The 27,902-nt window shown below is 57.7% G+C and overlaps 4 protein-coding genes across 10 annotated transcripts; 2 read left to right on the forward strand and 2 right to left on the reverse strand.

The window, feature by feature from the left end:
• The first annotated feature begins 94 nt into the window (after positions 1-94).
• Positions 95-6,113, forward strand: MUS81 (MUS81 structure-specific endonuclease subunit). Of its 3 annotated transcripts, none has more exons than XM_030811231.1 (16): positions 95-567; positions 652-781; positions 1,029-1,114; positions 1,626-1,724; positions 1,890-1,958; positions 2,120-2,205; positions 2,743-2,883; positions 3,088-3,180; positions 3,256-3,335; positions 3,482-3,579; positions 4,174-4,290; positions 4,393-4,488; positions 4,690-4,818; positions 4,893-4,996; positions 5,485-5,568; positions 5,660-6,113. In XM_030811231.1, exons 1-16 carry the CDS (start codon positions 433-435, stop codon positions 5,724-5,726), a joined length of 1,614 nt encoding a protein of 537 aa, XP_030667091.1. In that variant the 5' UTR covers positions 95-432; the 3' UTR covers positions 5,727-6,113. The 3 variants fall into 3 exon arrangements, with proteins under 3 accessions (XP_030667091.1, XP_003274252.1, XP_030667092.1); XM_003274204.4 differs by having other exon boundaries at positions 3,278-3,399; XM_030811232.1 differs by lacking the exon at positions 4,690-4,818 and having other exon boundaries at positions 3,278-3,399; positions 4,836-4,996.
• A 7-nt stretch (positions 6,114-6,120) lies between these two features.
• Positions 6,121-12,564, reverse strand: EFEMP2 (EGF containing fibulin extracellular matrix protein 2). 3 transcript variants are annotated; one of them, XR_004029690.1, is made up of 12 exons: positions 12,343-12,564; positions 11,905-12,022; positions 11,630-11,678; positions 10,818-11,024; positions 10,197-10,319; positions 9,799-9,915; positions 9,537-9,656; positions 8,194-8,313; positions 7,979-8,105; positions 7,544-7,739; positions 6,483-6,752; positions 6,121-6,385 (listed from the first exon to the last, which is right to left on the reverse strand). XR_004029690.1 is itself a non-coding variant. In XM_003274205.3 (11 exons), exons 2-11 carry the CDS (start codon positions 12,013-12,015, stop codon positions 6,591-6,593), a joined length of 1,332 nt encoding a protein of 443 aa, XP_003274253.1. In that variant the 5' UTR covers positions 12,016-12,022; positions 12,343-12,564; the 3' UTR covers positions 6,121-6,590. The 3 variants fall into 3 exon arrangements, 2 of the variants coding, with proteins under 2 accessions (XP_003274253.1, XP_030667093.1); XM_003274205.3 differs by having other exon boundaries at positions 6,121-6,752; XM_030811233.1 differs by lacking the exon at positions 11,630-11,678 and having other exon boundaries at positions 6,121-6,752; positions 10,818-11,070; positions 12,343-12,487.
• Positions 12,565-19,131: 6,567 nt separating this feature from the next.
• CTSW (cathepsin W) lies at positions 19,132-23,056 on the forward strand. Its single transcript, XM_030811234.1, has 10 exons — positions 19,132-19,254; positions 19,515-19,599; positions 20,720-20,833; positions 21,486-21,640; positions 21,741-21,837; positions 21,920-22,000; positions 22,090-22,215; positions 22,383-22,447; positions 22,530-22,739; positions 22,823-23,056. The coding sequence occupies exons 1-10, from the start codon at positions 19,168-19,170 to the stop codon at positions 22,931-22,933; spliced, it is 1,131 nt and encodes a 376-aa protein (XP_030667094.1). The 5' UTR covers positions 19,132-19,167; the 3' UTR covers positions 22,934-23,056.
• Positions 23,057-23,235: 179 nt separating this feature from the next.
• On the reverse strand, positions 23,236-27,765 carry FIBP (FGF1 intracellular binding protein). Of its 3 annotated transcripts, none has more exons than XR_004029691.1 (10): positions 27,562-27,765; positions 27,162-27,360; positions 26,828-26,954; positions 25,603-25,703; positions 24,786-24,940; positions 24,390-24,498; positions 24,247-24,310; positions 23,885-24,003; positions 23,707-23,804; positions 23,236-23,358 (listed from the first exon to the last, which is right to left on the reverse strand). XR_004029691.1 is itself a non-coding variant. In XM_030811236.1 (10 exons), exons 1-10 carry the CDS (start codon positions 27,644-27,646, stop codon positions 23,289-23,291), a joined length of 1,074 nt encoding a protein of 357 aa, XP_030667096.1. In that variant the 5' UTR covers positions 27,647-27,765; the 3' UTR covers positions 23,236-23,288. The 3 variants fall into 3 exon arrangements, 2 of the variants coding, with proteins under 2 accessions (XP_030667096.1, XP_030667095.1); XM_030811236.1 differs by having other exon boundaries at positions 23,885-23,971; positions 24,807-24,940; XM_030811235.1 differs by having other exon boundaries at positions 23,885-23,971.
• Between the last annotated feature and the right edge of the window lie 137 nt (positions 27,766-27,902).

The raw sequence follows: 27,902 nt of genomic DNA on the forward strand, positions 1-27,902 counted from the left end.
CTTAGAGCGGCCAAGTTCAGGTTAGTCCGTTAAGCGCCGCCCAGCCAGTCCTCCCCGTCACAGGGGGCGCTGTCCGCCCTCCTCTCGCCTACACAAAGACCCCGCTCTCGAATCTGGGGTGACAGGAAGGAGCCGGTCCAGGCTCCGGGGGATGGGAATGGGCGCGTCCCAAAGGCTGGCTGGAGTGAGGCTGAGGGGAAAGATCGTTAGAGACAGCGCCCCTGACCAACCACTTAGAGCAGCGCAGGGGTAGGAGGGCGGCCGCAGGCTCTCCTCTCGTTAGTGCCCCGAGTGTTTGGGGCCCCGTGATCTCACCCTCGGCCTCCCTCTTCCCCCGCCCCGCCCCGGGCCAGGTGTTCGCATCCCGACTCCAGAAGTGGTGGCGTCCCAGTCCCGCGGGCGTGGGGCGCCGGTGGACCCGTTCTCGGGCTCATGGCGGCCCCGGTCCGCCTGGGCCGGAAGCGCCCACTGCCTTCCTGTCCCAATCCGCTCTTCGTTCGCTGGCTGACCGAGTGGCGGGACGAGGCGACCCGCAGCGGGCGCCGCACGCGCTTCGTGTTTCAGAAGGTGGGTCCTGGCGTGGCCCGATGGGAAAAGCTGCTGGCCAGGTCAGGCCTGCCCTGACCAGGTACCCTACCTCTGCCCGGCCAGGCGCTGCGTTCCCTCCGACGGTACCCACTGCCGCTGCGCAGCGGGAAGGAAGCTAAGATCCTACAGCACTTCGGAGACGGGCTCTGCCGGATGCTGGACGAGCGCCTGCAGCGGCACCGAACATCGGGCGGTAAGCGCCTCAGAAAGGGGTCGGTGATCCCCTACCTCCTCCAGGTGCAGCCTCCGTACTCAGCTGGGAGCCCTTGGCTTTAAGCTCCCCACTCCTGTCCGAGTTGCCGTTCGGCCTCGGGCTAGTGGCTGGCGCTACATGAGCCTCCCTCACCGGTCTCACTTAACTATCTGAGCAGGTTGCATCCCAGACCCTCGCAGCTGCCGGATTCGTGGAGTGTGGAGTTAACTCTATTCTGCTCCCGCAGGTGACCATCCCCTGGGCTCACTATCTGGAGAGAACAGTCCAGCTCCGCAGGGGCGACCTGCGGAAGTCCAGGAGTCTTCCATGCCAGTGAGGAAGGGGCAAGGGGAGTGGAAGGCAAAGTGGGAGTGCGGGAGTATGATCTTCTGGCTTGAGGGATTTGGCGAACCTGAGTTCAAATCTCACCAGTGATGCCTGGCCTTGGGCAAATGACTTACTCTCTTTTCGACTTAGTATTTTAACCTGTGAATAGGAATATCGGTAACAGCCAATGAGAGAATTCCATGATCAAGCTACTTAGGGAGCCCAGCTCAGTTAGTTACGGGGTCACCATTGTTGAGTTTTCCTGTGTAATCACACCTGTCCTGCAGCGCATGGCAGAACTGAGGCCAGGCTGGGCAGACACCCCAACCCGCTGGCCCAAAACTGCCTGCTGTCTTATCCCAGATTTGCAGCAGGTCATCCCATCACCTGGCCCATTTTACAGAGAATGAAACTGAGAGACAACTGAGTGACTTACCCAGGGCCACAAAGCCTGCTGGGGACTTATTCAAAGATGACTGACTGGCTTTCGCGTTCAGAGCTCCTCTGTATTTTTCAGGTTCCCGCCCAGCCCAAAACGGGAGGCTCTGGCAGCTACTGGCCAGCTCAGCACTCAGGAGCCCGAGTGATACTGCTGGTGCTCTACCGGGAGCACCTGGTGAGTACTGGGCTACACCGGGAGGCGGAACCATGGCAGTGGGGTGGGAGGTTCCCAGAGGGGCCTGGCCTGGGCAGGGCAGGCAAAGATTATCCCAGCCACCTGAGCGGGATGAGGAGGAGCACTGGCACTGAGCCTACCCTGTCTTCTCTACCTTGGTTTCAGAATCCTAATGGCCACCACTTCTTAACCAAGGAGGAGCTGCTGCAGAGGTGTGCTCAGAAGGCCCCCAGGGTGAGCACAGGGATCAGGGAGGACAGGCCCAAGTGGCTCTGGGGCCCACCAAAGACTGCCTTTTCTTGCAGTGGGCCCGTGTGTGGCCCGTGGCTGGGGACACAGGGAACATGGACTTGTGGTACCAGGTGCTCTCTGAAGGTCTCTTTTCTGATCCACAGGTAGCCCCTGGGAGTGCTCGACCCTGGCCAGCCCTCCGCTCCCTCCTCCACAGGAACCTGGTCCTCAGGACACACCAGCCAGCCAGGTGGGGCCAACTGCAGGAGATACAGGAGAGCATGCATGATCTTCTTAGTAGGGCCTTAGTGTCACCCAGCAACTCCCAGAGCTGATGCTGTTGAGGTTGGGGGGCGTGGGCCTTTCCTCAGGAGCCCCCACTGTTGGAGTACCTGGAGGGTATGAAACTGCAGCAGCGGGCGTGGGGAGGGTGCAGTGGTTATTGGAGGAGGAGAAAGCCTTTTCAGAGGAGATAGCATTTGACATGTTTTAGGATTTGGCAGGTAGAGATGCAGGATAAGTATTCCGAGGAGGAGGAAACAGCATTAGTGAAGACAGGAGGAAGGAAATTGTCTGAGACACACTTCTTACAGACCTGAGAATGGCGCTGAGCAGGTCCAAGGAACTGCTCTAAGAGCCAAGAAGACCAGGAGGAGCAGGAGCCACTGGGGTCATTTGTGCAGGGTGCCAAGGGGGTGGTGAGGCCAGCCCAGCTGGGGGCAGGCAGGAGAGCCTGCCAGGAATGAGTGAAGAAGGGAGAGCTGTGTTTATTCCCTCCGTCTCCCAGGTACTCATTGACCCCAGAGGGCCTGGAACTGGCCCAGAAGTTGGCCGAGTCAGAAGGCCTGAGCTTGCTGAATGTGGGCATCGGGCCCAAGGAGTCTCCTGGGGAGGAGACAGCAGTGCCAGGAGCAGCTTCAGCAGAGCTGTGAGGAGGAGGGTGGAGGAGGGGGGAAAACAGGGAGAAGGGGATGGGAAATAAGGCCAAAACCCCGCCCCAACCCATCACCTGCAGCTGAGCTGTGGCTGCCTCCCTACTGTGGGTGGGTGGTGGGCGTCGGGTGGCGTGGGTGTGGGGCAACTGCTCTGGCACAAGGGGTTCTGGCTTCACATACCGACACCCCCCACTTAGTGCCAGTGAAGCAGGGGTCCAGCAGCCGCCACTGGAGCTGAGGCCTGGAGAGTACAGGGTGCTGTTGTGTGTGGACATTGGCGAGACCCGGGGGTGAGTGAGGTGGGGAGAAACGAAGGAGATGATTGGAGGAGGCTGGGGGGTAGGCACTGCCCTGCCCTGATCTAGGCTTCCCTCCTTGCCACTCCAGGGGCGGGCACAGGCCAGAGCTGCTCCGAGAGCTACAGCGGCTGCACGTGACCCACACGGTGCGCAAGCTGCACGTTGGGGATTTTGTGTGGGTGGCACAGGAGACCAATCCTGGAGACCCAGGTGAAGGGCCGTGGACCCGCTGGCGCCAGGGGCAGGGCCTGGTGGGTAGGGGATCGCAAGCTAACGGCTGGCTTGTCAGCAGCAAGCCCTGGGGAGTTGGTACTGGACCACATTGTGGAGCGCAAGCGGCTTGATGATCTTTGCAGCAGCATCATTGACGGCCGCTTCCGGGAGCAGAAGGTAATTTTGCTGGCTTTGCCAGGCTTCCCTGCCTGCTCCAAAGCCCCTTTTCAGCCCAGAGCAATCCAGGGGCACTTCTGGCAGCCTCCTTGAGGCAGAGCCCTTTGGAATCCAGCCACACCCACCCTGTGGCTGCTCCAGGATCAGACCCCCACAGGCCCATCCAGGCGCACAGTAGGAAGCCAGGTACCTGCATTCTTGGGCTGAGCTCAGGAGCATATTAAAGACCTCTTGGGTACCCAGCCCCTGCAGTCTTGGACAAACAAGGCTTAAACCTCCAGGAGTGGAAATACAGAGGCTGTACCTTGGTACTTGCTGCTGGGTGGACCCCTAGTCACAGAGGCCATGTACTGGCCCAGGGGAGGCTTGAAGGATGGGCAGTGTTGAGAGATAGAGGAAGGGCTTTCTAGACAAGAGTGTCAGCATGAGCAAAGCTGCGGAGGCCCCTCTGAAGCAGGTGGAGAGGCTAGGGAGGATGCAGAGGCTAACTGGTGGGAACAGGGTCACAGCACCATTTTGAGTGTGACATCATGGATGCCCAGGCATGTGGTCATCCAGCCAGACCCTCACTGTCCACTCTGTCCACTTCCCTAGTTCCGGCTGAAGCGCTGTGGTCTGGAGCACCGGGTATACCTGGTGGAAGAGCATGGCTCAGTCCACAACCTCAGCCTTCCTGAGAGCACACTGCTGCAGGCTGTCACCAACACTCAGGTGAGCTGGGAGGGCAGGGCCAGGCAGGCAGGGGCCCCTGTGGTCCATGGTTCATGGTCTGGGCCAGGAGCCACCTTCCCTCTCTTGGGTCCTCTTCCCCAGGTCATTGATGGCTTTTTTGTGAAGCGCACAGCAGACATTAAGGAGTCAGCCGCCTACCTGGCCCTCTTGACGCGGGGCCTGCAGAGACTCTACCAGGTGAGCAGAGGCCTCTTTCCCAGTGTCGGGACAGAGCCCACAAGGAATTCACCTTGCCTGGGCCCTGTGCATCCCCAAAAGAAGCAAGGTGGGTGAGATCCCCATTTCTCAGGCTGGCCCCCCAAGGCTGAGGACTGAGCAGGGGCTGGCTGGAGTTGTCCCTTCGAGCTCCAGCCTGGCCTCAGTCCCTTCTTCCCTCAGGGCCACACCCTACGCAGCCGCCCCTGGGGAACCCCTGGGAACCCTGAATCAGGGGCCATGCCCTCTCCAAACCCTCTCTGCTCACTCCTCACCTTCAGTGACTTCAACGCAGGAGCCATCAAGAATAAGGTACTGTCTCTGCCCAGCTTCTCAGACGTGGCCTGGCCCAGACCCCCACTGATCCAGCCCTTCCCCGAACCCAGGCCCAGTCGGTGCGAGAAGTGTTTGCCCGGCAGCTGATGCAGGTGCGCGGAGTGAGTGGGGAGAAGGCAGCAGCCCTGGTGGATCGATACAGCACCCCTGCCAGGTAGGCCCTAAAGGGCCCTTAGGTGTCCTCAGCCCCTGCCCTCCGTGCATGGAATTCACCTTAATCCATGCTTCGTGGAGGGGGCCTGGCCTTCTGTGGGCTCTGCAGACCAGAGATAGACAGATCCCAGGGTGCTCGTGGAGGTCAAGTGGGGAGGAAGCCAGCAGGCCCACACAGTGTCCCAGGCAGTGGAGGCCACAGGAGGGAGGGAGACGTCCCACCTGGTGGAGCAGAGGCTTCCTGGAGAAGGGGGTTGGGCCATTAAGGGGAGTGAGGGTGATGGTTTGGAGCCTTTGCTGGTTTTGCCCCAGAGTTCCCATGGGGAGGGAGGACAGCCAGGCTGGCCTGGGGCCTTGAGTGCCAGACTCAGGAAGTGGGGCAGTGTGCCAACTCTTCTATGCCATGCTGACCCCTCTGCCTGGCCCCTCATGGTGCTGGCCCAGAGTGGGCCACTGTCAGCCTCAGAAACTCAAACCTCTGCCCCCCAGCCTCCTGGCCGCCTATGATGCCTGTGCCACCCCCAAGGAACAAGAGACACTGCTGAGCACCATCAAGTGTGGGCGTCTACAGAGGTGAGGGCAAGAGACGGAACCTGGAGGGAGTGGCGGGGACTGGGGCTGCCCTAGGCCCAGGGCGTGACCCTCGCTGCCTCTCTTCCTGCAGGAATCTGGGGCCTGCTCTGAGCAGGACCTTATCCCAGCTCTACTGCAGCTACAGCCCCTTGACCTGAGGTTATGCCGTGAAACAGCCCCCAGCCCCCGTCTGTCCCCCAACCCAGGCTAGCCAGCCTTTTAACAACATCTTTTGGGGTACAATTAGAATCTAAGTGTTTGCGGCCATATGTGTCATGTAGAAGATGCCTAGCCCTGGGGATCTTATGAAATATGCAGGAACCAGGGATACCATCTGGTCCAGTGGTTTTTAAACAAAGCTGCTTAGGACCTGGAATTTCCTGGTCAGGGAAATGGAGTCAGTGGGGCATTGCAGCTTTGAATCGATTTTATGTCACCAGTTGGTCCTCATCAAATAAAACTTCCTTAGGAGTGCAGAGGGCTCATTGGGAAAATAAAAGTAATAAAAATAAATAAAACTTCCTAAAAGAAAAGCTTGAAAACCACTAACAGTCCAGTTGCCTCGTTTTATAGAAAAACAGGCCCAGGGAGCTACTAGGGCTTATCCAAATGTACAGTTTGAGGCAGAGTTAGGAATGGAACCCAGGGCCTCCTGGCGCTGTCGAGAGTGGAGTTTCTTAGGACCCCACAAGCCAGCCAAGTCCAAATCTCTGGGCCGGGGCCTGGAGTCCGCCCTCCTCGTTACCTCCTCTCCTCTCGGGGTGACTGAAGCTCATGGTACAAAGCTCCCAGCTCCTGTCAATGGGGCCCCCTGGGCCTGAGCATATAGAGACCCCCATTTAGGTGAACTTGGCCTGCCCCCCCAAGTGCCACCCTGCCCCAGCCTGAGGCTTGCTGCAGTGTGACCCACCCACCTCAGCCACCAGGACTTTCTTTCTCCCTTTATTGCCTTTCTCATTCTGCCCCTCACAACAGGCTCCTCAGCTAGGGTAGCTGCAGGGAGGGTGGCTCCCTCCTGCTCCTCAGAAGGTGTAGGCCCCCACAAAGACGGTGAGCCTCAGTACAGAGCTGGCCCGGTAGCTCATGAGGGAATTCATGGTGACCATCTCCAGGTCCAGCACGTACTCCCGGGGGCCCGTCACCGGCCGGGCGAGGACCAGCATGGCGCTGACGTTGTTGATTTGCTGCAGGGCAGTGGGTGGGGGGACATATATATTGTGTCAGCCTGTGTGCTAGGCCCCTGCCCCAGCATCACCTCCCTGCCCCGTGGCCGTGAGGCAGAGGAACAGCCCTGGCCAGGCTGCGACCCCGGGCTCTCATGCAGCTCTTTGACACCCTCGACGTCTCTCCTCCCCCACCCAGGGTCCTGCCCTCAGAAATCTCCCGCTGGGGCTCTTCCCACCCTTTCTAGCTTGTTCTGTCTGACCCAGGCTAACTGATGATTCAAGGCCACATGTGGCTCTTGGGAGTGGTGGGACCTTTGGTGACCCAAAGTGAGCAGACTTCCTTCAGAGCATTCAATTTCAAAAAGAAAGAGAAGCGCTGGTACTAGACAAACCCCTTCTCCTGCTGAGACCCATGCATGCCACTGCCAGTCACTGTGAGCAGCTCACTGTGAGCCACCCGGCCCCCTCCCACCTAACAGATCCACCAGCAAGGAGTGGACTTTCTGACCCCAGGCCTCTGCATACGCCATTTCCTTGGTTTGTGGGTGAAGAAACTGAGATCAGATATGGAAAACCAGTACCGGGACTCAAACTCCCGTGTCCGAGTGCTTCGTTAGAATTGCATTTAACCGTCTGCCCTTTGCACCACGGGAGTTTAGAGTACCCCGTCTTCTTACAGAAACCCCGCCTCCCGGGGGCGGGGCTTTGGGGAGGAGTCGGGCATAGCAGCCTGGCCGAGTTCCCCCTTAAGGCGTCCTGGAGTTCAGTTTTAGATTGTGCATGTCAGCTGAGGGTTGCAGAAACCTTACCCTAATGTAAAAGTCCCCCTGCGAGTTTCCAGCACGGATCTGAAAGGCATTGTAGGCACCGGGGTAGACGGAGGTCGCCTGGATCTGGAACACGTCAGCGGGCACACTCCGCTCCGAGGTGATGGTCATGTAGCGGTGCACAATGGATGAAGGCTGCTCTCGACACAGAGGGTTGGAGGCCGGGCAGAGGCAGCGGCTAGAGACCCCAAGGTGGGGGACACGAATGAGCTCCTTGCCCGTCCCCCCAATTTCTCCTGCCCTACAAAGGGAGGGAATCCTAAAAGGACCCTCCCCACCCCTGTGACTGGTTGTCATAAAGGACTGTGATTCCCATCATCCCTCAGGGGCACTCGCTGGTCTCAACAGATGTCAGTCGGCCCCAAAGCCCCCTAGGAGACGTAGTTTCTGTGGGGGCCTGGCATCGAATTGACTCACTTGTCAGAGACCTGGATGTAGGGCTCCACGCAGCGGTTGGTGTCCACGCAGCGGTAGCCCCCATGGAAATTGACACAGGTTTGGGCCTCGGAGCACTGGTGCGCACCGGACTCACACTCGTCAATGTCTGTGCCAGGGGAGAGGGGCTGGAATCGGGGGCGTCAGGCTGCCAGCTCCTGACACCGTCCTGCCCATCCCACCCGGGCAACCTGTACCTTGGCAGAGGCGTGTGGCCAGCAGCTGGTAACCCTGTGGGCAGTGGCAGGAGAAACGGCCTGGCTCGTTGACGCAGCGGTACTGACAGAGGTAGCTGGAGTAGCTACACTCATCAATATCTGAGGAAGCATGGGGTTGGGGACCCCGGGTCAAGGGCATTCCTCACCATTCGGTCCCACAAACGTTTCCCAAGAAGGCCCAGCCCCATGTTAGACTGAATGTAGGAAGACGGGGATGAGACAAGCCACAAGCTCAGCCAGGAGATGGAGGGTTCAAAGAAAGCTTGCCCAGGCTGCCCCAGCGCACAGACCTCTCTGCCCAGAACTGGAAGAAACACTCAATAAGTTACTTGGAATCTAGACGCTTGGGTGTGAATCCCGCCAGCTGATCTAGGGGAATCTTATTTTCCCAATCAGTAAGATGAGTGTGTTAGACTAGATGAGTTTTGTGGGTCTGGCCTGTGCTGTAACGCCCAATTCCTGCAACCCACAGTCAGCCCGAGCACCCAGTGGTCACCTCCAGCTAACTGTGAACTTCACTGGGAGAACATTTCCTTTCTCCTGTTCCCCTCATGCTGCCAGGTGGCAGTGAGGCCTCATCCTGCAGCAAAGCATAACATAGGGGGTACATGCCAGTTTACAGGGTGTAAGAAGTCTGGGATCGAGCCCTGGCCCCATCTCATCCTGGCTGTATGAGCTTGGGCAGGTCACTTAACCTCTCTTAGCTGAATAATGAAAGTCACCATTTACCCAGGACTTTGTGATTATTTTTATGTAATCCTCCCAACAAACATGGAGGGAGGTATGAATGTCCTCATTTTGTAGAGGAAGGAGAAAATCATACCTCCTAGGATTCTTGAGAGGAAGGAGGCCAAGTGTGTCAGGGAATACACTACGAGGGCAGGTTCTCATTAAGTGGCAGTTCATTCACTTTAAAGCACTGCAGCTTGAGACTTGCTGGAGCCCATCTATCACACTCTCACCTAATCCTCAAGACAACCCACTTTATAGAAGAAGAAACAGGCTCAGAGAGAAGAGTGACTTGTCCTAGTGCAAAATTCAAATGCAGGTAAATGCAGGTGAGCCTGACACGTGGGACAGGTGGCACCCACATCCCCAGTCTCCCCAGTAGGCTTCAGTAAGGACCTAGCTGCCTCTCCTTGTGCCTCCCCCACTAGCCTGGGAGTGCTCCACAGCCAGCCGGTGTGGAGTACCCAGGCGGCAGCTGAGTGCACAGTGACAGGACGCGGAGGCCTCAAATGGAGAACTGTGTGGCAGGAGGCACGGCATAGCTAGGGCCTGGGGGCCCACGGAGGAGTACGCAGCAGGGATGGAGCTCTCACCACTGCAGGAGAAGCCATCCCGGTGCAGCTCATAGCCCTGGTGGCAGCGACACAGGAAGGTCCCATAGGAGTTGAAGCAGCGCTGCTCGCATGGAGCCCCCATGTCACACTCGTTCACATCTGGGGGTGCCAGGAAACAGGAAGGATGAAAGCGGAGGAGCAGCCCAGAGCCTCCACTCTACCTGGGCTGGTCAAGAAGGGAGCGCTCCCACCTCACACCTCCCTGCCCAGGACCCAGGAGCCTGGCCCGGCCCAGCCTCACCCACACAGGAGCGGTTGTTAGGCCCCAGCTGGAAGCCCGGCTCGCACTGGCAGCGGAAGGAGCCAGGCAGGTTCACGCAGCGGTGCTGGCAGTAGCGGTAACGGCACTCGTCTATGTCTGGGATAGAGGCAGAAGGAGGGCGGAGGGCAGGTGGGCTCGAGCCGGCTGGGACTCAAGGCTTCACCACCCATAATCCTGTGTCTAGGGAGCTGAATTAGGCAGGGTCAGCCAGGACACCTCCTAAACGCACCCCCCTACAGTCCTCTGTGTCTGATGACAGGAGGGTGAGGTGGCAGGGGCCAGGGGTGAAGCCTGGGTTGAATGGGGGTCAGGTGCTAGGGCAAGTGCCAGACCAGGGGCACAAAGCTGGGACTAGAGAAGCTGCTTCCTGGACTCACCCACACACTCAGGCCCGATCTTGCGGTAACCATCAGGACAGGTGCACTGATAGGAGCCAGGCAAGTTATGGCAGTCCTGGCTGGGGCGACAGTCGTGCAGGGCCTGGGCACACTCGTCCACATCTGCAAGAGACACCACTCAGTCCCCGCCTGGGATCCCGCACACCACCCAACATGACAGATAGTTCCAACACTTGGATTTGGTTCTCTCAACAGCACACGTAAGAGTTCACCAGCCTGGAGCCAACAGGAAAGGCACCCCTAACCTCTAAAACTGCATGTTGGGGGTTGCATAGGAAATAAGGTCGTGTCCACACACCCCCAGCAACACTGATTCCTGGACTTTCCTTCCTCCAAGGCCTGCGGCTCCCAGGGGACAGACACTGGAAGGCAGAGTTCCTGCAGTGTCTCTGCAGCAACCGAGGGGAGGGGCCGAGAGCTGGCTGGAGCAGTGGCACACAAGCTGGGGCCACCTGTGGCAGGTCCTAAACAACATGAGTGTCTGGATGAAGGTGTGGACGTCACCAGTGGCCCTTTTGAGCCGGGGAGGAACATGAGGTCTGAGTTTAAGACGCCTGGTGAGAGGACTGGAAGCCAGGCACCAGAGCAGTCCCCACTCACCCACACAGCTCTCCTGATCGTCGGGCTCATAGCCTGGTGGGCAGGGGTTGGGGTGTTGAGCGGGAGGCACTGGTGGCGGGGGTCCCTCGCCGTGTAGGTCATTGATGACGGCAGCGGAGCGGGGCAGGCACAAGTAGCCCCCGTAGTGGTTGATGCACTTCATTTCCCCCTTGCAGGCCTCAGGGATGGTCAGACACTCGTTGACATCTGCAGAGAGGGGCCTGCTGGGCACAGCCAGTCTCCTGGGCTGGCCCTGGAGGGAGCGGAGGCAGGAACCCAGCTCGGCCTTCTCTGAGATGTGTGGCCCCAGCAAAGCCTTCCCACTCTGCTCAACAAGCTAAGTCTGCCTGCTCAGGACCCCTCCCTAGAGTTGGCCAAGGCTGGAGGTGGGGCATCTATTCCCACTGTTGCCCTCATTCTTGGCCTGCCAGTGGGTCTCTATCCCTCCCCACGGCCCTAGCCCTAGCTCAGCCCAAGAGGAAGGCCTCCTTACCCACCCCTGGGGACACTACCCTCCCAGGTTGTGATGAGACAAAGAGCTGGGACAGGAGAGTGGTTCAGAGAAGGTGTACAGGATCCAGCTCCTCTGAGGGGTAGGGGCAAGGTTTCCTGGGTTTCTGGGAGAGGGTGAGGCCACCCCTAGCTCAACTGGCCTCCAGAGAGCCACAGCTGGCCTCCGTGTGGCAGAGCTGGGCATAGAACGGGCTGCTGGGCTCCCACGGCAGCTCTTGGAGGTGGGGCTGTCCCTTGGAAAGCAGCTATCAATCCCTTTCCGGGTTCTTGGGGGTGTTTGGTCCCACAGGCACACACACCCCGGCAGTGCTGGCTGTCTGGGTCCCACTCATAGCCATCTGTGCATTCCTGGAAGGGAACCAGAAGTGGCCAGTGGTCACCCTAAGATCTCCTCCAACTGGCCAGGCCAAGACTAGAGCCTGAGCCTGGCCACCCTCCGGCCTGCTCCAAACAATGGTCCCCAGCCCTCCACCAGCCAGGGGAGGAAGACTTCCCCGGCAGCAGCCACCCCGGGGTCCCGGTCTCTTCCTCCCTACCCTTCCCGTCCCAGGCCAGCGGCCCTCACTGTCCCCACCGTGTAGCTGTCGGACTCTTCGGAATCCTGAGGAGAAGCTGACCCCAAGAGCAACAGTAGCAGCGCCCAGAGCAGTAGAGACCCGGGTAGGCAGGAGGCGCAGGGGAGCATCCTGGGGCTGCGAGATGGTGGACACGGGTCAGGGGCCTCTGTCGCGGCACCCCCACTCCCTGTACCGGGAGCCCGAGCCCAGCCCCCGCCACTGCCCGCTCAGTACCGTGCTTGGGCCTCGGGGTCTCCCAGGGCTGGGGGCCGACTCCTCACAGGCCCAGATCCCAGGCCCGGGTCCCAGGCCCTCCCGCCCTGGCCACCCCGTCCCCGCCCCACACCCCTGCGGCGAAGGCCGAGGAGCGCGGGCCTCTGTGGGCGCTACGCTGCCGCGGACTCGGCCGAGACTCCGGCCCGCGCCCTCCTCCACGGACGGTCACAGCCACTCACTTGGGCCCGCGACGCCCCCGCGGCCCGCGGCTCTGGCGGCTCGGCTGGCTCGGGCAATGCCTGCGGGCAGACGGACGGGCGGACGGCACAGCTCCCTGGACGCGCGGCCCCAGGAAGCGCCCCCCGCCCGCCCGCCCGCCTGCCGCGGCGCGGCCCACCCCAGCGCCTCCGCCCGCCCTTCGGCGGATTCCTGAGCCCGCGCCAGGGGGAGGGACCCCGACCCCCCGCTTCTCCGCCCCCGGCCAGCCACAGGCCCCTACCCGGTCCCCCGCGGCGCCGCCAGGAGCCGCCTCCCGGCGCCGGACCAGGGTCCCCCAGCGCTCGATCCTGGGGCCCTGACCTTGATGCCAGGCCCCCAGACTCACCCGGGGGCCCCTAGACGCTCGTCAAAAATGTCATCCTGCTCACCTAGGTCCTACCTAATCTGCGCCCCCAGAATTTCATCCTGTGCACCCACACCGTAATCCTGGAGCCCCAGATTCTCATTGTGCGCCTCCCGAGATCGTCCTGGGTACCTAGAGCCCACCTAACCCAGTCCTCCAGATCCTCAATCTGCTCCCTGCAAAAATTTATTCTCTGCCCCAGACTGTCATTCTAAAAGATCCTAAAACTTCATCCAGGGTCCCCAGACCCTCGCCCAGGAACGAGAGGTTCCCAGGAGCAGAACTGTCCTTCTCGCTCCCTCCTGCCCTCCACCCCCAGGACCGTCTTCAGCCAGGTGGTCCTTTCACTGCACACGGCCTCCCCCACACCCTCCATCCACAAAGCTACAAGTTTGGGGGTGAGGGCGGCAGTTGCCTTTTGGCACAAAATGAATGGAAGCCCCTGAGAAGGAGGGTAGGGCTGATGTCGGACGTGAGGGATGCCAGAGTCGGGTGCCAACGCGCCTCCTCGACCTCCTCGCACCCGCGCCCCCCGCCTGGTTTCCGCCTCCGCCCCAAGTGGGGGCGTGTCCTTGGGGGCGGAGTACGGGCGGGACTGGCTCCCAGGAAGGGGCGTGGCCTATTTGCCCACGTCTCTGGGCGGGGCCAGGCAGGAAAGCGCTGCGTGTCCGGGGATCCCCCGCCTGGGGCCCGCCCTTCCTTTCCCTTTGCCATCCCTGCTTATCCCCGCAGTCGCCCTCCACGTGACCCCGGGGAAGGAGCCTGCCGAGGAGGGGACGTGCTGGTGGGGCCCGAGGCGAGCGCCTGGGGCTCAGGTGAACTGCGCAGTGCCCGCTCCTCCCCACTCTACCCCCACCATCTCTCCCAGCTGCTGGGGCCAGAAGGTTAAATAATAGCTCTTTAGGGGCCGGGCGCGGTGGCTCACGCCTGTAATCCCAGCACTTTGAGAGGCCGAGGCAGGTGGATCACCTGAGGTCAGGAGTTCGAGACCAGTCTGGACAACATGGTGAAACCCCGTCTCTACTAAAAATATAAAAATTAGCCAGGCGTGGTTGCGCGTGCCTGTGTCGCAGCTACTCAGGAGCCCGAGGCAGGAGAATCGCTTGAACTCGGGAGGTGGAGGTTGCAGTGAGCCCAGATCACACTGCTGCACTCCAGCCTGGGTGACAGAGCAAGACTCCATCTTTAAAAATAATAATAATAGGCCCGACGCGGTGGCTCACGCCTGTAACCCCAACACGTTGGGAGGCCGAGGTGGGCAGATCACAAGGTCAGGAGTTCAAGACCAGCCTGGCCAACATGGTGAAACCCTGTCTCTACAAAAACACAAAGAAATTAGCTGGTGTAGTGGCACGTGCCTCTAATCCCAGCTACTTGGGAGGCTGAGGCAGAATAATCTCTTGAACCCAGGAGGCAGAGGTTGCAATGAGCCGAGATCGTGCCACTGCACTCTAGCCTGGGCGACAGAGCGAGACTCCATCCCAAAAATGGTAATAATAATAATACCTCTTTAAAACGAGAAAGACAATAACAAGTGTTGGCAAAGATACGGAGAAACTGGAGCCCTCATGCACTGTTGGTGGAAAATGGCCTGGCAGTTCCTCAAAATGTTATCACATGACCTGACAATTTCACTCCTAGGTATACATACCTAGGATAATTGATAATTGAAAAGATATGTACACACACACAAATCTGTATGCAGCGTTTATAGCTGCACTATATATGAGAGCCAAATGCAGAAACAACACAAAATCCGTCAACTGATGAATAACAAGACGCACTACATCCACACAGTGGAACATTATTCAGCCATAAAAAGGAATGAAGTACTGATGCATGCCACAATATAGGTGAATTCTTGAAACTACTATGTGAAGTGAAAGAAGCCAGACATAAAAAGTCACATATTCCATTTATTTTTTATTTTTTTTAGATGGAGTTTCGCTCTTGTTGCCCAGGCTGGAGTGCAATGGCATGATCTCAGCTCACCGCAATCTCTGCCTCCCAGGTTCAAGCAATTCTCCTGCCTCAGGCTCCGGAGTAGCTGGGATTACAGGCACCTGCCACCACACCTGGCTAATTTTGTATTTTTAGTAGAGATGGGGTTTCACCATATTGGTCAGGCTGGTCTTGAACTCCCGACCTCAGGTGATCCACCCACCTCGGCCTCCCAAAGTGCTTGGATTACAGGCGTGAGCCACTGCGCCTGGCCCACGTATTCCATTTATATGAAATAACCAGAATAGGCAAACCCAGAAAAACAGAAAGTAGATTAATGGTTGCCAGATGAAGGTGGGGAATGGGGAGTGTCTGCTAATGGGGTCTGGGTTTTCTTTGGGATAATGAAAATATTCTAAAACTAGATAGTAGTGATGGTCACACAACTATGCAAACATACAAAAACCCACTGAATTGTACACTTCAAAAAAGTGAATTTTCTTTGGGAGGCCAAGGAGGGTGGATCACGAGGTTAGGAGATCAAGACCATCCTGGCTAAGACAGTGAAACCCCATCTCTACTAAAAACATTAGCCTGGCGTGGTGGCGGGCGCCTGTAGTCCCAGCTACTCAGGAGGCTGAGGCTGGAGAACAGCGTGAACCTGGGAGGCGGAGCTTGCAGTGAGCCAAGATCGCACCACTGCACTCCAGCCTGGGCGACAGAGCGAGACTCCGCCTCAAAAAAAAAAAAAGTGAATTTTATAGTATGTAATAATACCACAATAGGCCGGGCACGGTGGCTCACGCCTGTAATCCCAGCAGTTTAGGAGGCCAAGGTGGGTGGATCACCTAGGGTCAGGAATTCCAGACCAGCCTGGCCAACATGACAAAACCCCATCTCTACTAAAAACACAAAAATTAGCCGGCTATGGTGCTGAATGCCTGTAATCCCAGCTACTCAGGAGGCTGAGGCAGGAGAATCACTTGAACCCGAGAGGTGGAGGTCGCATAAGCTGAGATCGTGCCACTGCACTCCAGGCTGGGTGACAGAGCAAGATCCTGTCTCAAAAAAAGGAAATATAAAAAAAGGCAGGAAAGAGGTGCTGCTATCACCCCATTTCACAGATAGGCTGAGAGACTTGTCCCAGGTGAAGGATGGGACTTGCACTCATGTCCCGCGGACTTCAAGACTCGCTGGGCTCCTTGCCCCATATTACAGCATTAAGGACCCGCCCTGCGAACACCCACTCTGTGCCAGCCACAGTGGTGGGTGCTCCACTAAGCATCTTCCACTCAAGCCTCAGCCTGAGAATTGTCATTGCCAATTAGAGATGAAGACATGAGGCCCAGGGGGGATGACTTAGTGCACAGCTGGTGTGCAACCTAGACCTGAACCTCCATCTTTGCACTATCCAGCCCGAGTGAGCCTCCCACTTGGAGTTGCCTCCTCAGAATGCCTCCCTCGTCCTCTGCACCCCTAATGACTTTCCCTGCCTTCGCCTGCTCTGCACTGGGTCCCTTTCAAGGTCCCAGACACCACTGGATCAGTGTCTCCCTCCTACCAAGCAGGGAGCTCCTCTCAGGCAGTGAGGCCCCTGTGCCCATGGCTTAGCCCTTACTGGGTGCCAGCTGAGATCTGCAGAGTAGGCAGTTGAATGAACGAATGAGTGAGCGCATGGAGGAAGTTCATTGATTCACTCAACAAACCTTTACTTGGCTGGGTGTGGTGGCTCACGCCTGTAATCCCAGCACTTTGGGAGGCCAAGGCAGGTGGATTGCTTGAGGTCAGGAGTTTGAGACCAGCCTGATCAACATGGTGAAACCCTGTTGTACTAAAAATACAAAAAAATTACCCGGGTGTGGTGGTGCACACCTGCAGTCCCAGTTACTTGGGAGGCTGAGGCAGGAGAATCGCAGGAACCTGGGAGGCGGAGGTTGCGGTGAGCCGAGATCGTGACACTGCACTCCAGGCTGGGCGACAGAGTGAGACTCTGTCTCAAAAAAACAGAACAAAACAGTGTTTACTGAGTGGCCACTGTGAAGCAGATGCTGTGGTGCTAGGCACCAGGGACACAGCACTGACCAAAAACAGACAGACCCAAACCTCCTGGCCTTGGGAGCTCTCATTCAGGGGAAGGAAAGAGAGGATTAAAGAGGAAGGCCACTGGGCCCCACACCTCCAGTTCCTTTTCCCCGTGGCCTCCCACATCCCCTACCATCACAAGAGGCCCACAGTGGGACTTCCACCTCTGAGGGCTGACATGGAGACTTAACCATCAGTCACACACAGGACAAGACTGGCTGGGGCCCATAACTGGGCTCTAGAACCACAGGGCCAGGCACCACTCTGGGCATGGTCTGTCCATGGCATTTCAATAAAGGCAGCAGCATGCTTTTCAGATAGAGAAGCCCCTTGGTTTATTCTCTGGGCAGGGCGACAAAGTGTGGCCTCACGACTCTGGCAGGAATCCTAATAAAGAAACGCGGTAGGCCGGGCGTGGTGGCTCACACCTGTAATCCCAGCACTTTGGGAGGCCAAGGCGGGCAGATCACAAGGTCAGGAGATCAAGACCATCTTGGCTAACATGGTGAAACCCCGTCTCTACTAAAAAATACAAAAAATTAACTGGGCGTGGTGGCGGGCGCCTGTAGTCCCAGCTACTCGGGAGGCTGAGGCAGGAGAATGGCGTGAACCTGGGAGGCGGAGGTTGCAGTGAGCCGAGATCACACCACTGCACTCCAGCCTGGGTGACAGAGTGAGACCCCGTCTCATAAAAACAAACAAAAAAAGAAATGCGGTAGTGAGCATGTAAGTGAATAAATCCCAGGATTACAGCTGTCCTGTCTCCCACCCCATGGAACCCTAAAAGCCAGTCTTCACATCCTTCTCTGGTCTTGGTCACCAGTTCTCAACCTGAACTCCTACAGGGGAGGTCCCCAGCCCAAGGACGCACTTAGAACAAAGGCAGCAGTAACGGGTGTTAATGCTGCTACCCAGGCCTTGACCTCACAAATCAGGCTTTGGCCTCCCTCTGTGATGCTCACCCTGTTATCCTTCTGGCTCTTCAGCCCCCTCATCATCCCTAGGCCGTGGGAGGGATGAGGAATGGGAGGCACTAGCTGCAATTGCTGCTCCCGGACTCTGACTCTGCGCTTTCCTGTTTTGTTTTGTTTTTTGAGATGGAGTTTCACTCTTGTTGCCCAGGCTGGAGTGCAATGGCGCGATCTCGGCTCACTGCAACCTCCACCTCCCAGGTTCAAGTGATTCTTGTGCCTCAGCCTCCCGAGTAACTGGGATTATAGGCGCCCGCCACCATGCCCAGCTACTTTTTTGTATTTTTAGTAGTGACAGGGTTTCACCACGTTGGCCAGGCTGGTCTCAAACTCCTGACCTCAGGTGATCCACCCACCTTGGCCTCCCAAAGTGCTGGGATTACAAGCATGAGCCACCGCGCCTGGCCTGGTTTTGTTTTTTTGACACAGGATCTGCTGGAGTGCAGAGGCATGATCATAGCTCACTGCAGCCTTAATCTTCCAGGCTCAAGCAATCCCGCTGGCCTCAGCCTCCCCAGTAGCTGGGACTACAGGAGAGCACCACCATGCTTGGCTAATTTTTTTTTTTTTTAAGTAGAGATGAAGCCTTGCTCAGTTGCCCAGGTTTGTCTCCAACTCCTGAGCTCAAATGATTCTCCTACCTTGGCCTCCCAAAGTGATGGGATTACAGGCATGAGCCATTATGCCCGGGCTGCTTTCCTGTTTAAAACTCATGATGATCAATTGTTCAGTCAAAAAACACCTAGCGAGACTGCCTCATGCCTAGCCCTATCCTGGGCACCGAGGACACAAGCGAACCGAACACTTCTGGTGTGGTTGGAGGCAGACGCCTAATGGGCACAGGTGCAGCTGGGCTGAAGGGCCTGCAAAGCTTCTACCAGAGGTTGGGGAAGCAGGGAAGGCTTCTTGAAAGAGGTGGCCATTGAGCTGACTGACTATCCTTCAGATAGGATGAGCAAGAGTGGTTCCCTTGGCCGGGAGCAGTGGCTCACATCTGTTATCCCAGCACTTTGGGAGGCTGAGGCAGGAGCACCTGGGGTCAGGAGTTCGAGACCAGCCTGACCAACATGGTGAAACCCTGTCTCTACTGAAAATACAAAAAACTCGCTGGGCATGGTGGTGCATGCCTGTAGTCCCAGCTAGTTGGGAGGCTGAGGCAGGAAAATTGCTCGAACCTGGGAGGCAGAAGTTGCAGTTAGCCGAGATCATGCCACTGAACTCCAACCTGGGTGGAAAAAAAAAAAGAAAGAAAGAAAAAGGGGTGGGATGGGGAGCAGACAGGCAGAGGACTGAAAGCCTGAAGGCCTGAGCAACTTGTGGGTTCTAGGGGTCCACCCTCAACCCACCAAGCCTGTCTTCCCCTTCGTGGTTTCTCCAGCCCCGCCCTCACACCATGCTCCTCGACCTGCACGGCTTCCTGCCTCCATGCCACTCCAGACTGCACCGGCATGGCACTGACTGCCCACCCCTCCTGCCTCCTGGCTCTGTTGGTGGCAGGCCTAGTCCAAGGCATCAGAGGCTCCTTTAGGGCCCAGGTAAGTGCTCCAAAACCTTTACTTATGCCAGTCCCACACCTGGGGTTACCCCTTCAGAAACAGCTGGCCTGTCATTCTCATTTTTCAGAGAGTATCATTGAGGCTGGAGAGGGGGCTGACGTGCCCAAGGGCACATGGGAAGACAGAAAATGCTAACTGGCTGACCCCTAGCCCAGTCCTTGCACGGCTGGGAGCTAAGGTGGGGCCCCAGCAATGATTCCTCTGCCCACTGCCCCTCTTCACTCTTGGTTCCTTGCCAGGACCTAGGTCCCCAGCCGCTAGAGCTGAAAGAGGCCTTCAAGTTGTTCCAGATCCAGTTCAACCGGAGTTACTTGAGCCCAGAAGGTATCACAGGGCACATACATCTCCAGTCCAAGTCCCCACTTTTTTTTTTGAGACAGAGTTTCACTCTTGTTGACCAGGCTGAAGTGCAATGGTGTCATCTTGGCTCACTGCAACCTCCACCTCCCGGGTTCAAGCGATACTCCTGCTTCAGCCTCTGAGTAGCTGGGATTACAGGCATGCACCACCACACTTGGCTAACCTTTACAGTTTTAGTAGAGACGGAGTTTTACCATGTTGGCCAGGCTGGTCATGAACTCCTAACCTCAGGTGATCCGCCTGCCTCGGCCTCCCAAAGGGCTGGGATTACAGGTGTAAGCCACGGAGCCCAGCCATCCCGCTTTGTAATTGATGAAGAATTGAAGCTCAGGGTGGGGAACAGGCATGGCCAAGGCCACTCAGCAGGACAGGCCAGGGCTGGGGGTGTGTTCCCTGGTTTCCCAAAGGCATGAGTGGGTCCAGGATCATTCTCTGCTATGGATCTGGAGGGCAGTGGCAGGGGGTGGGGTCCTGCCCTAGTCCTATGTGATCCCCTGGGTCCACAGCCACTTCCCTGCGATTCTAGGCAGTGGGCGGGGGCCAACACCTAGTCATTCGTTTATTCAGCAAACACCCAAGGACATCCATTTTGTCCCCACGTTGGGGACTTCTTCTCTAGCCCATGATCTAACCCCTGCCTCTGCCCTCTCGCTGTGCTGATCTCTCTAGGGGGCTGATCTGTGTGTGCCTTTTAGCCCAGGCTGCCCGTGCCCTGTCATCTCCTCTCCCTGCCATGTTCCAGCTCTCCTCCTGTGGTCAGAGGTGTAAAGGACGTGGCCTGGCAGGAAGCTGGTCTCCAGCCACACATCCTTTCCTTGAGTCACCGCCACCAGACCCCTTGCCTGGCTTCCCACCTAGGGTGGCCAGAGATGGTCCTCTGGCTGCCTCTGGGGAAAACCCAATCCTCGGTGGGCTGGGTAACCACTTCCTGGGCCTGGGTATCTGCAGTGGGGCCTTGTGGGGGCTACAGGAAAGGAGCCAGTGCTCAACTGGGTGGGTGTGGGTGGAAGGGTGCCCAGCCAGCGGCTACTTCCTGCCCCTAAGGGTTTGGGAGTCAGCCTAGGACAACTCCCTCTTGGTCCAGAGCACGCTCGCCGCCTGGACATCTTTGCCCACAACCTGGCCCAGGCTCAGAGGCTGCAGGAGGAGGACTTGGGCACAGCTGAGTTTGGGGTGACTCCATTCAGTGACCTCACAGGTACCATTAACCCTTCTGGCTCATAGGTGGTGGTTGGGGAAGCGGTCTCCCCAGGGACACTGGCAGCTGGACCCAGCGGACCTTCAATTTTCACTTCCCAGGGAAGGAAATTCATTTCCCTGAGGACCAGGGGCTTGGGTGCTGGTATCAAATCACCCAGTGCAGGGGCAGAATCTCTGCAGTCCTGTGTCCTAGCCCAGCCTAGGGGCCAGTGCAGCAGCTGCAGGGAAGCACCCAGCAGGGAGCCCAGCCTCTCTAGGCTTGGCACCCTTGCCTTTTTGAGACAGGGTCTTGCTCTGTTGTCCAGGCTGCAGTACAATGGTGCAATCACAGCTCACTCGGCCTCCACCTCCTAGACTCAAGCAATTCCCCCAACCTCTCAGCCTTCTAAGTAGCTGGGACTACAAGCCCACACAACCACACCCAGCTAATTTTTCTTTTTGTGGAGATGGGGTCTCGGACTTCTGACCTCAAGTGATCCACCCACCTTGGCCTCCCAAAGTGCTGGGATTATAGGCGTGAGCCACCACGCCTGGCCTATCCTTGCCTTTTTGCCCCTCAGGCCATTATGGGACCAACAGCTGGAGTGGGAGAGGCAGAACAGGGAGAAGGGGTCAAAACGGAGACCTCAGTGGTCCTGTCTGCTCCCCAGAGGAGGAGTTTGGCCAGCTCTATGGGTATCGGAGGGCAGCTGGAGGGGTCCCCAGCATGGGCAGAGAAATAAGATCTGAAGAGCCAGAGGAGTCAGTACCTTTCACCTGTGACTGGCGGAAGGTGGCTGGCGCCATCTCACCCATCAAGGACCAGGTATCTGCCCCTACCCAGCTCGCTCTAATTCAGCTAAGTGGTGGGAGGGAGAGGGGCATGGCCCGAACACCTAGCCCCACCCCACCCTCTCGCCCTCCAGAAAAACTGCAACTGCTGCTGGGCCATGGCAGCGGCAGGCAACATAGAGGCCCTGTGGCGCATCAATTTCTGGGATTTCGTGGACGTCTCCGTGCAGGGTAGGGTTAGGAGAGGGTGCGCGTGTGACAGGGGTGGGAGGCCTAGGGGCCTGGTCACCCACACTGTCCCTTCTTGCACCAGAACTGCTGGACTGTAGCCGCTGTGGGGATGGCTGCCATGGTGGCTTCGTCTGGGACGCGTTCATAACTGTCCTCAACAACAGTGAGTGCACTGCCCCGCCACTCGGGACATCTGCAGGGGGACAGGGTGGGCAGGAGTGGAGCCTCCTCCCTTGTCTTGCTTATCTGCAGGCGGCCTGGCCAGTGAAAAGGACTACCCGTTCCAGGGCAAAGTCAGAGCCCACAGGTGCCACCCCAAGAAGTACCAGAAGGTGGCCTGGATCCAGGACTTTATCATGCTGCAGAACAGCGAGCACAGTGCGGGCAGGGCAGGGACACGGGCGGATGGCAGGGACAGACACCAGGGCAGAGGCAGACATGCTGGGTTACTGGGCTAAAAGACAAGAGGGGGTGGGGGGAGCGAAGGAGCAGACAGAGACCGACACACCCACATGCCAAGGGTCTGATGATGCTCCCGTCCCCAGGAATTGCCCAGTACCTGGCCACTTATGGCCCCATCACCGTGACCATCAACATGAAGCCCCTTCAGGTGAGATGGGGGAGCTGATGGGGGAGGGGCATACAGGGGACTTGGCCCTCACACTCAGCCCCTCGGCCCCCACCCCCTGCAGCTATACCGGAAAGGTGTGATCAAGGCCACATCCACCACCTGTGACCCCCAGCTTGTGGACCACTCTGTCCTGCTGGTGGGTTTTGGCAGCGTCAAGTCAGAGGAGGGGATATGGGCAGAGACAGTCTCATCCCAGTCTCAGCCTCAGCCTCCACACCCCACCCCATACTGGATCCTGAAGAACTCCTGGGGGGCCCAATGGGGAGAGAAGGTGAGTGTGATCTATTGGGGGAAGGGGCAAGGCAGAACAGGCCTCTTCCCACCTTCCCGCCCCTATGTCCCCTAACCTCCTAGGGCTATTTCCGGCTGCACCGAGGGAGCAATACCTGTGGCATCACCAAGTTCCCACTCACTGCCCGTGTGCAGAAACCGGATATGAAGCCCCGAGTCTCCTGCCCTCCCTGAACCCACCTGGCCCCCTCAGCTCTGTGCTGTTAGGCCAACTGCCTCCTTGCCAGCCCCACCCCCAGGTTTTTGCCCATCCTCCCAATCTCAGTACAGCCTGAATAAACCAAGACAAGACCTCTGGCTTGTGAGCGGACTCTTCTGGTGAATGGGCTGAGCACAGACACCATTCCCTGAGATATGTCCCAGTTCCCAAGGGGCCACTGTACACATCTATCCTTGTACACGGACACCAGGTGCTCAGAGGCAGACACAGGCACATCTGCACACCCCCCACTTGCTCCCCGGAGCGAGGACCAGTCTCCAAACTCAGAGCAACTTTATTGTCAGTGTGGGCGGAGCGTTGGGAGGGGCCTCAGTCATGATACAGGCGCAGGAGGCAGCCGCGGAGGGTGCCCATGTAGCGGTCCCAGAGGGCCTGGTGTCTGTAAGAACATCAGCAGTGACAGCTGAGTTTTCACAACACTCACCGTGGTGGAGGCCCTGCCCTGAGTGCTTTCTACACCTTCATTCATTTCGCCCTTAGAAAATTATTACAATTCTTCTCATGATGAACCCCAGTTTGTATATGAGGAAACTGAGGCATGGAGAGGTTAAAAAACCTGCCCCAAATCACACAGCTTCTAAAAGGGAGAGCCAGAGCTTTGGTCCAGAGACTTTGGTCCCACCCCCAGGGTAGCAGAATGGGGAACCTTGAGTCTGCAGGAGGCGAGGTCCTGGCAGGTGGCAGGCTGGGACAAGGCCAAGCTGGACAGGAGGACAGGACTGCTCACCGGAAGCCATCGAGGGAGTGGACAGACGCTGAATACTGATTCAGGAAGAACCGCACGTCGCCGAGTGGCCAGTGGTCGGAGCGGCAGGGTTCCACAAACTGCGGGCCCAAGAGAATACTTAGCACTTGTACAGGCCAGGGACAGAGCAGGGTGGGCATCAGAGAGCAGGACGGCTCACCTTCTCCACGAGGTCCACGAACAGGTCTCTGACATCTTTATTGTGGGTCAGCTTGGCTGCCACGTTCACCAGCCCCCGGGACAGGTTCTGTGGGGCAGGGATCCTGGGAGTTCTGCTTTCTGCCCCAGAAGTTGGGAGCTGAGCACAGAAGCTGGGGGAGGAGCAGGCCCCTCCCCAGATCCATTCACCTCCCTCCATCAACCAAGTCCCCATTGTTTATGAGCTGCTCCCGTCAGCAGCCACCAGAGGGAGCAGCAGCGCCACCTGCCGGCCAATCCCTGGCAGGGGCAGAGCTGCCCGGTAGGGGTGGCAAACTGCAGGCTGAAGATGCCAAGGGTCAGAGGCTGGATGGGACCACAGACCTTGAAGTTGGCTTCCATCTCAGAGAAGACACCCAGCTTTCCCCGGAGAGCAGTGCACACCAGGCTGCAGAGAGACAGGGTCATGTCTATAGCCACCTGGGCCCCTACTGCAGGCCCCGCCCCATGGCCCCCTACAAGGTCACCTCTTGTGCAGGTCCAGAAGGTCCTTGTCAGCCACTAGCACCTTGAGCTCCTTCAAGTCCTGGAGAAATTCCTTGTCTAAGTCCATGTCCATGTCATCCATCTGCGAGTCTGTGAGGCCATGAGGGGGTTGGGGTGGGCAATAAAAACCCCTCCTGTGATAGCCTAAGCCTTTCCTCGCCCACCACCTCATTTCCCCCCTGGGGACAGAAGAGGAAATGGAGTGTCAGAGAGATGGAGTGACATGCCCCGGGCCACGGAGAGGCAATGGGCCCTTTGTCTGCAGACAAGGTGTGTGTGGGGAAAACATTCTATGGGCAGGGGGAGCCTGGGTGGGGGCCGTGAACAGAAGCGGATGCCAGGAATCAGGTCCTGAGGATGGGGAGGTGTCCAGGCACCTGGGTCAGTGGGGGCCTCACCGACGGCTCCAAGGGTCCAGTTTTGGATCATGAGCTCAGCGCAGAAGGCAAAGTCACCGAAGCTCAGATACTGCAGTTTTTTCTTCCCTGTCTCAAAGCGGTTGTTAGCAAAGAAGACGATGGCTGCATAGTCCCTGCACAGAAGAGAGGAGGATCCTCTTAGGGCTTGAAATTCCTTCTTAGGAAGCAGCTCCCACCTGCAACCTCAGCTGGGTGTCCGAGTTCTGGCCTCTCTCTGCCTTAAGTCACCGTGTGACGTGTCTCAAGTCACTTCTCTATGCCCCTTCCCCATCTGTGCGAAGAGAAGGTTCCAGCCCAAGTTGACTAGTGGATACAGAGGGAGACCATAAGGGTAACAGTTACTATTTTCTGAGCACTTCCTAAGTGCCAGGGCTGTGCCATGGGCTTTACATACGGCACCTCTCAACAGCCCAACTGGAAATCGCTGGACTGTGCTTTGAATCCAGGTCAGTCTGGTCCAAAGTACAGACCAAGCTGGGTGCGGTGGCTCAAGCCTGTAATCCCAGCTACTCGGGAGGCTGAGGCAGGAGAATTGCTTGAACCAGGAGGCAGAGGTTGCAGTGAGCCGAGATTGCACCACTGCATTCCAGCCTGGGCAACGAGAGTGAAACTCTGTCTCATAAAAAAAAAAAAAAAAAAAAAGTACAGACCAAAAGTGGGATAATCATTCCCCCCCAGCATACTCAGGAGGTCAGAAGGTTTGGGGTAGGGAAGGTGGACGAGCCTCAGGGCCCAGGAAGTAGTGTGTGGGATGGGGAGGTGGCTAGCTCCTCACCTGGCCAACCGGTCAGAGAGGAGGAAGTGTTGCTGAATATTGTCCACCAGGGAGCCCCGCATTTCCTCTACCACCTTGAAGACCCGCTTAAAGTTGTCAAACTGCAGGGCAGTTAGGGTAGAAGAGAGGACTGGTCAGAGTGTCCACTGTGTCGCTCACCCAATAAACCACTTATTGAACATCTCTCCCTTCCCCATCCACCTATCTAGTCATCAGATGCTGATTCAGCATTTGTTATTCCTTCAACCAACTATCTTGCCTTGGATAAATGTTTACTCAATCTTATTTCTAAATCCAACCCCATTTTAGCACCATGCTCTCCAGATCTTCACAAGTTTGAGTTGGAAGAGACTTTCCTGGCTAAGCCCTAGGAACTAAAAAATAAAAAACAAATGCTAAGCTATAAACAGAAAGCTCACAGGAGATACAAAAGAAAGGCATCAAAGACCCAGAAGGGTTACTTCTTCCTGGCATACCAAAAAGGATTGTGGAGAAAGTGGCATCTCACCTCCTGTCTTGGATTTCAAGGGGTAGATATTGCTAAGAACAGTACCCTCCAGGTAGAAGCAACATGAGTAAAGGAAAGCCTGGGGCTGGAGAAATGTAAGCCTAGAGAGGTCTGCAGGGATGAGATCACAGGACAGTCCATAGGTCAAAGCCAAGGAGTGCAGCTGCTACCCAGGAGGCAGTGGGAGCCAATGAAAGTTTATCAGGGGTCTGATAAACTTTCAGGTCATTCTGAAAAGTCACTCTGGCCATACAGTACAGGATAGCTTGGAAGGCACAACAGGGAGCCAGGCACGGTGGCTCACGCCTGTAATCTCAGCACTTTGGGAGGCCGGGGCGGATGATCACTTGAGGCCAGGAGTTCAAAACAAACCCGGCCAACATGGTGAAACCCCGTCTCTACTAACAATACAAAAATTAGCCGGGTGTGGGGGCGGGCGTCTGCAATCTCAGCTACTGCAGAGGCTGAGGCACAAGAATCACCTGAACCCAGGAGGCGGAGGTTGCAGTGAGCCGAGGTCGCGCCACTGCACTCCAGCCTGGGCCACAGAGCAAGACTCCATCTCGAAAAAAAAAAAAAAAGGAAGGGAAAGGGGAAGGGAGGAGAAGACTAGGTATGAAGCTGCTGCCACAATCAGAGGCTGGAGGTGGGCCAGTGGCCAAAGGGAGGGAGTGAAGTGTAGATGGGATGCTGTGTCCGTGTGGGTGCAGTGCCTACCTGTCTCCGGCAGCTCTTGAGGGTGATGCCTGTTTTGGTGCTGATGTCATCCAGGTCTTTCTTGGTGCCTTTGGACAGCTTCTTGCCCAGCACCTCCCGAACAAAGGCCTCATCAAAGGCATAGTACCTTGTGGAGTCAGAGAACACCATTGACCCTCCATAAAAGACAGGAAAGGGGATCTGGCGGGGCCTGGCAGGGCCTGGGTCTGACCCCTTCTACTCTCAACTTTCTAATGGCTGGGTAAGTCCCATCCCTCCCTGGGCCTGTTTCAGCCGGCAAAATGGGTATACAGTCAGAATGGTTGATGTCTCCACCATCCCACAGAGTGACCACCTCTCGATGAGTAGTGCCTGCCGGGAGGGCGGAATCTGGAAGATGAGCTGGTGCAGTAGCTTGGGCGGCGCGTGCAACAGCCGCTCGAGCATGTGGAAAGTGCGGTAATGGTCCATGGTGTCGCTCTGCAACACCGCTGCCGTGGCGCCCGTCTGCTCCAGGATTCCCGAGCGCACCCGCAGGGCCACCGCGTCGGTCACTGGAAAGTGGACGCTAGCATCAGGCCCCGCCCCGCCGACGCCAGAGGCCCTTAAGGGATTCCATCCTCGACCCCTATAACACCTCTTATTCCCAGGCGCTCGCCCAATTCCCTAAAGGATGCCCAAGTCCTAGCCCCGCCCCCTCTCCCATTCAACACAACCGCTCCACTGACTGGCTTCCCCACACGCCCCTCACGGACCCGAGTAACCATCGAGCCAGAGGCGATACACGTCCTCGTCGATAAGGGTCGTGTTCCCCACGAAGATGTCCAGCTCGCTGGTCATGGCGACGCCCGGGGCCACAGCGCCCCGAGCAGGAGCAAGCACTGCCCGGGCCTGGCGCGCCGCCGCCGGGCCACTTCCGGGAGTGCCGAGATTCCGCTCCCGGCATCCGGACCCAGCGTATGACCACTTCCGGGACACAGCCAGTCGGGGCGGGGACGGGGCTGGAGCGGCGAGGGAAGAGAGGGGGAGGCCTGCGCGGAGGAGCACCGCTTCTTCCCGCCGGGAGGGGGAGTCCCGGGCTCCTGTGTCCTGTCTG

This window comes from Nomascus leucogenys, chromosome 4 (assembly GCF_006542625.1).
Source record: "Nomascus leucogenys isolate Asia chromosome 4, Asia_NLE_v1, whole genome shotgun sequence".
In the NCBI taxonomy this organism is placed as follows: Eukaryota; Metazoa; Chordata; class Mammalia; order Primates; family Hylobatidae; genus Nomascus; species Nomascus leucogenys.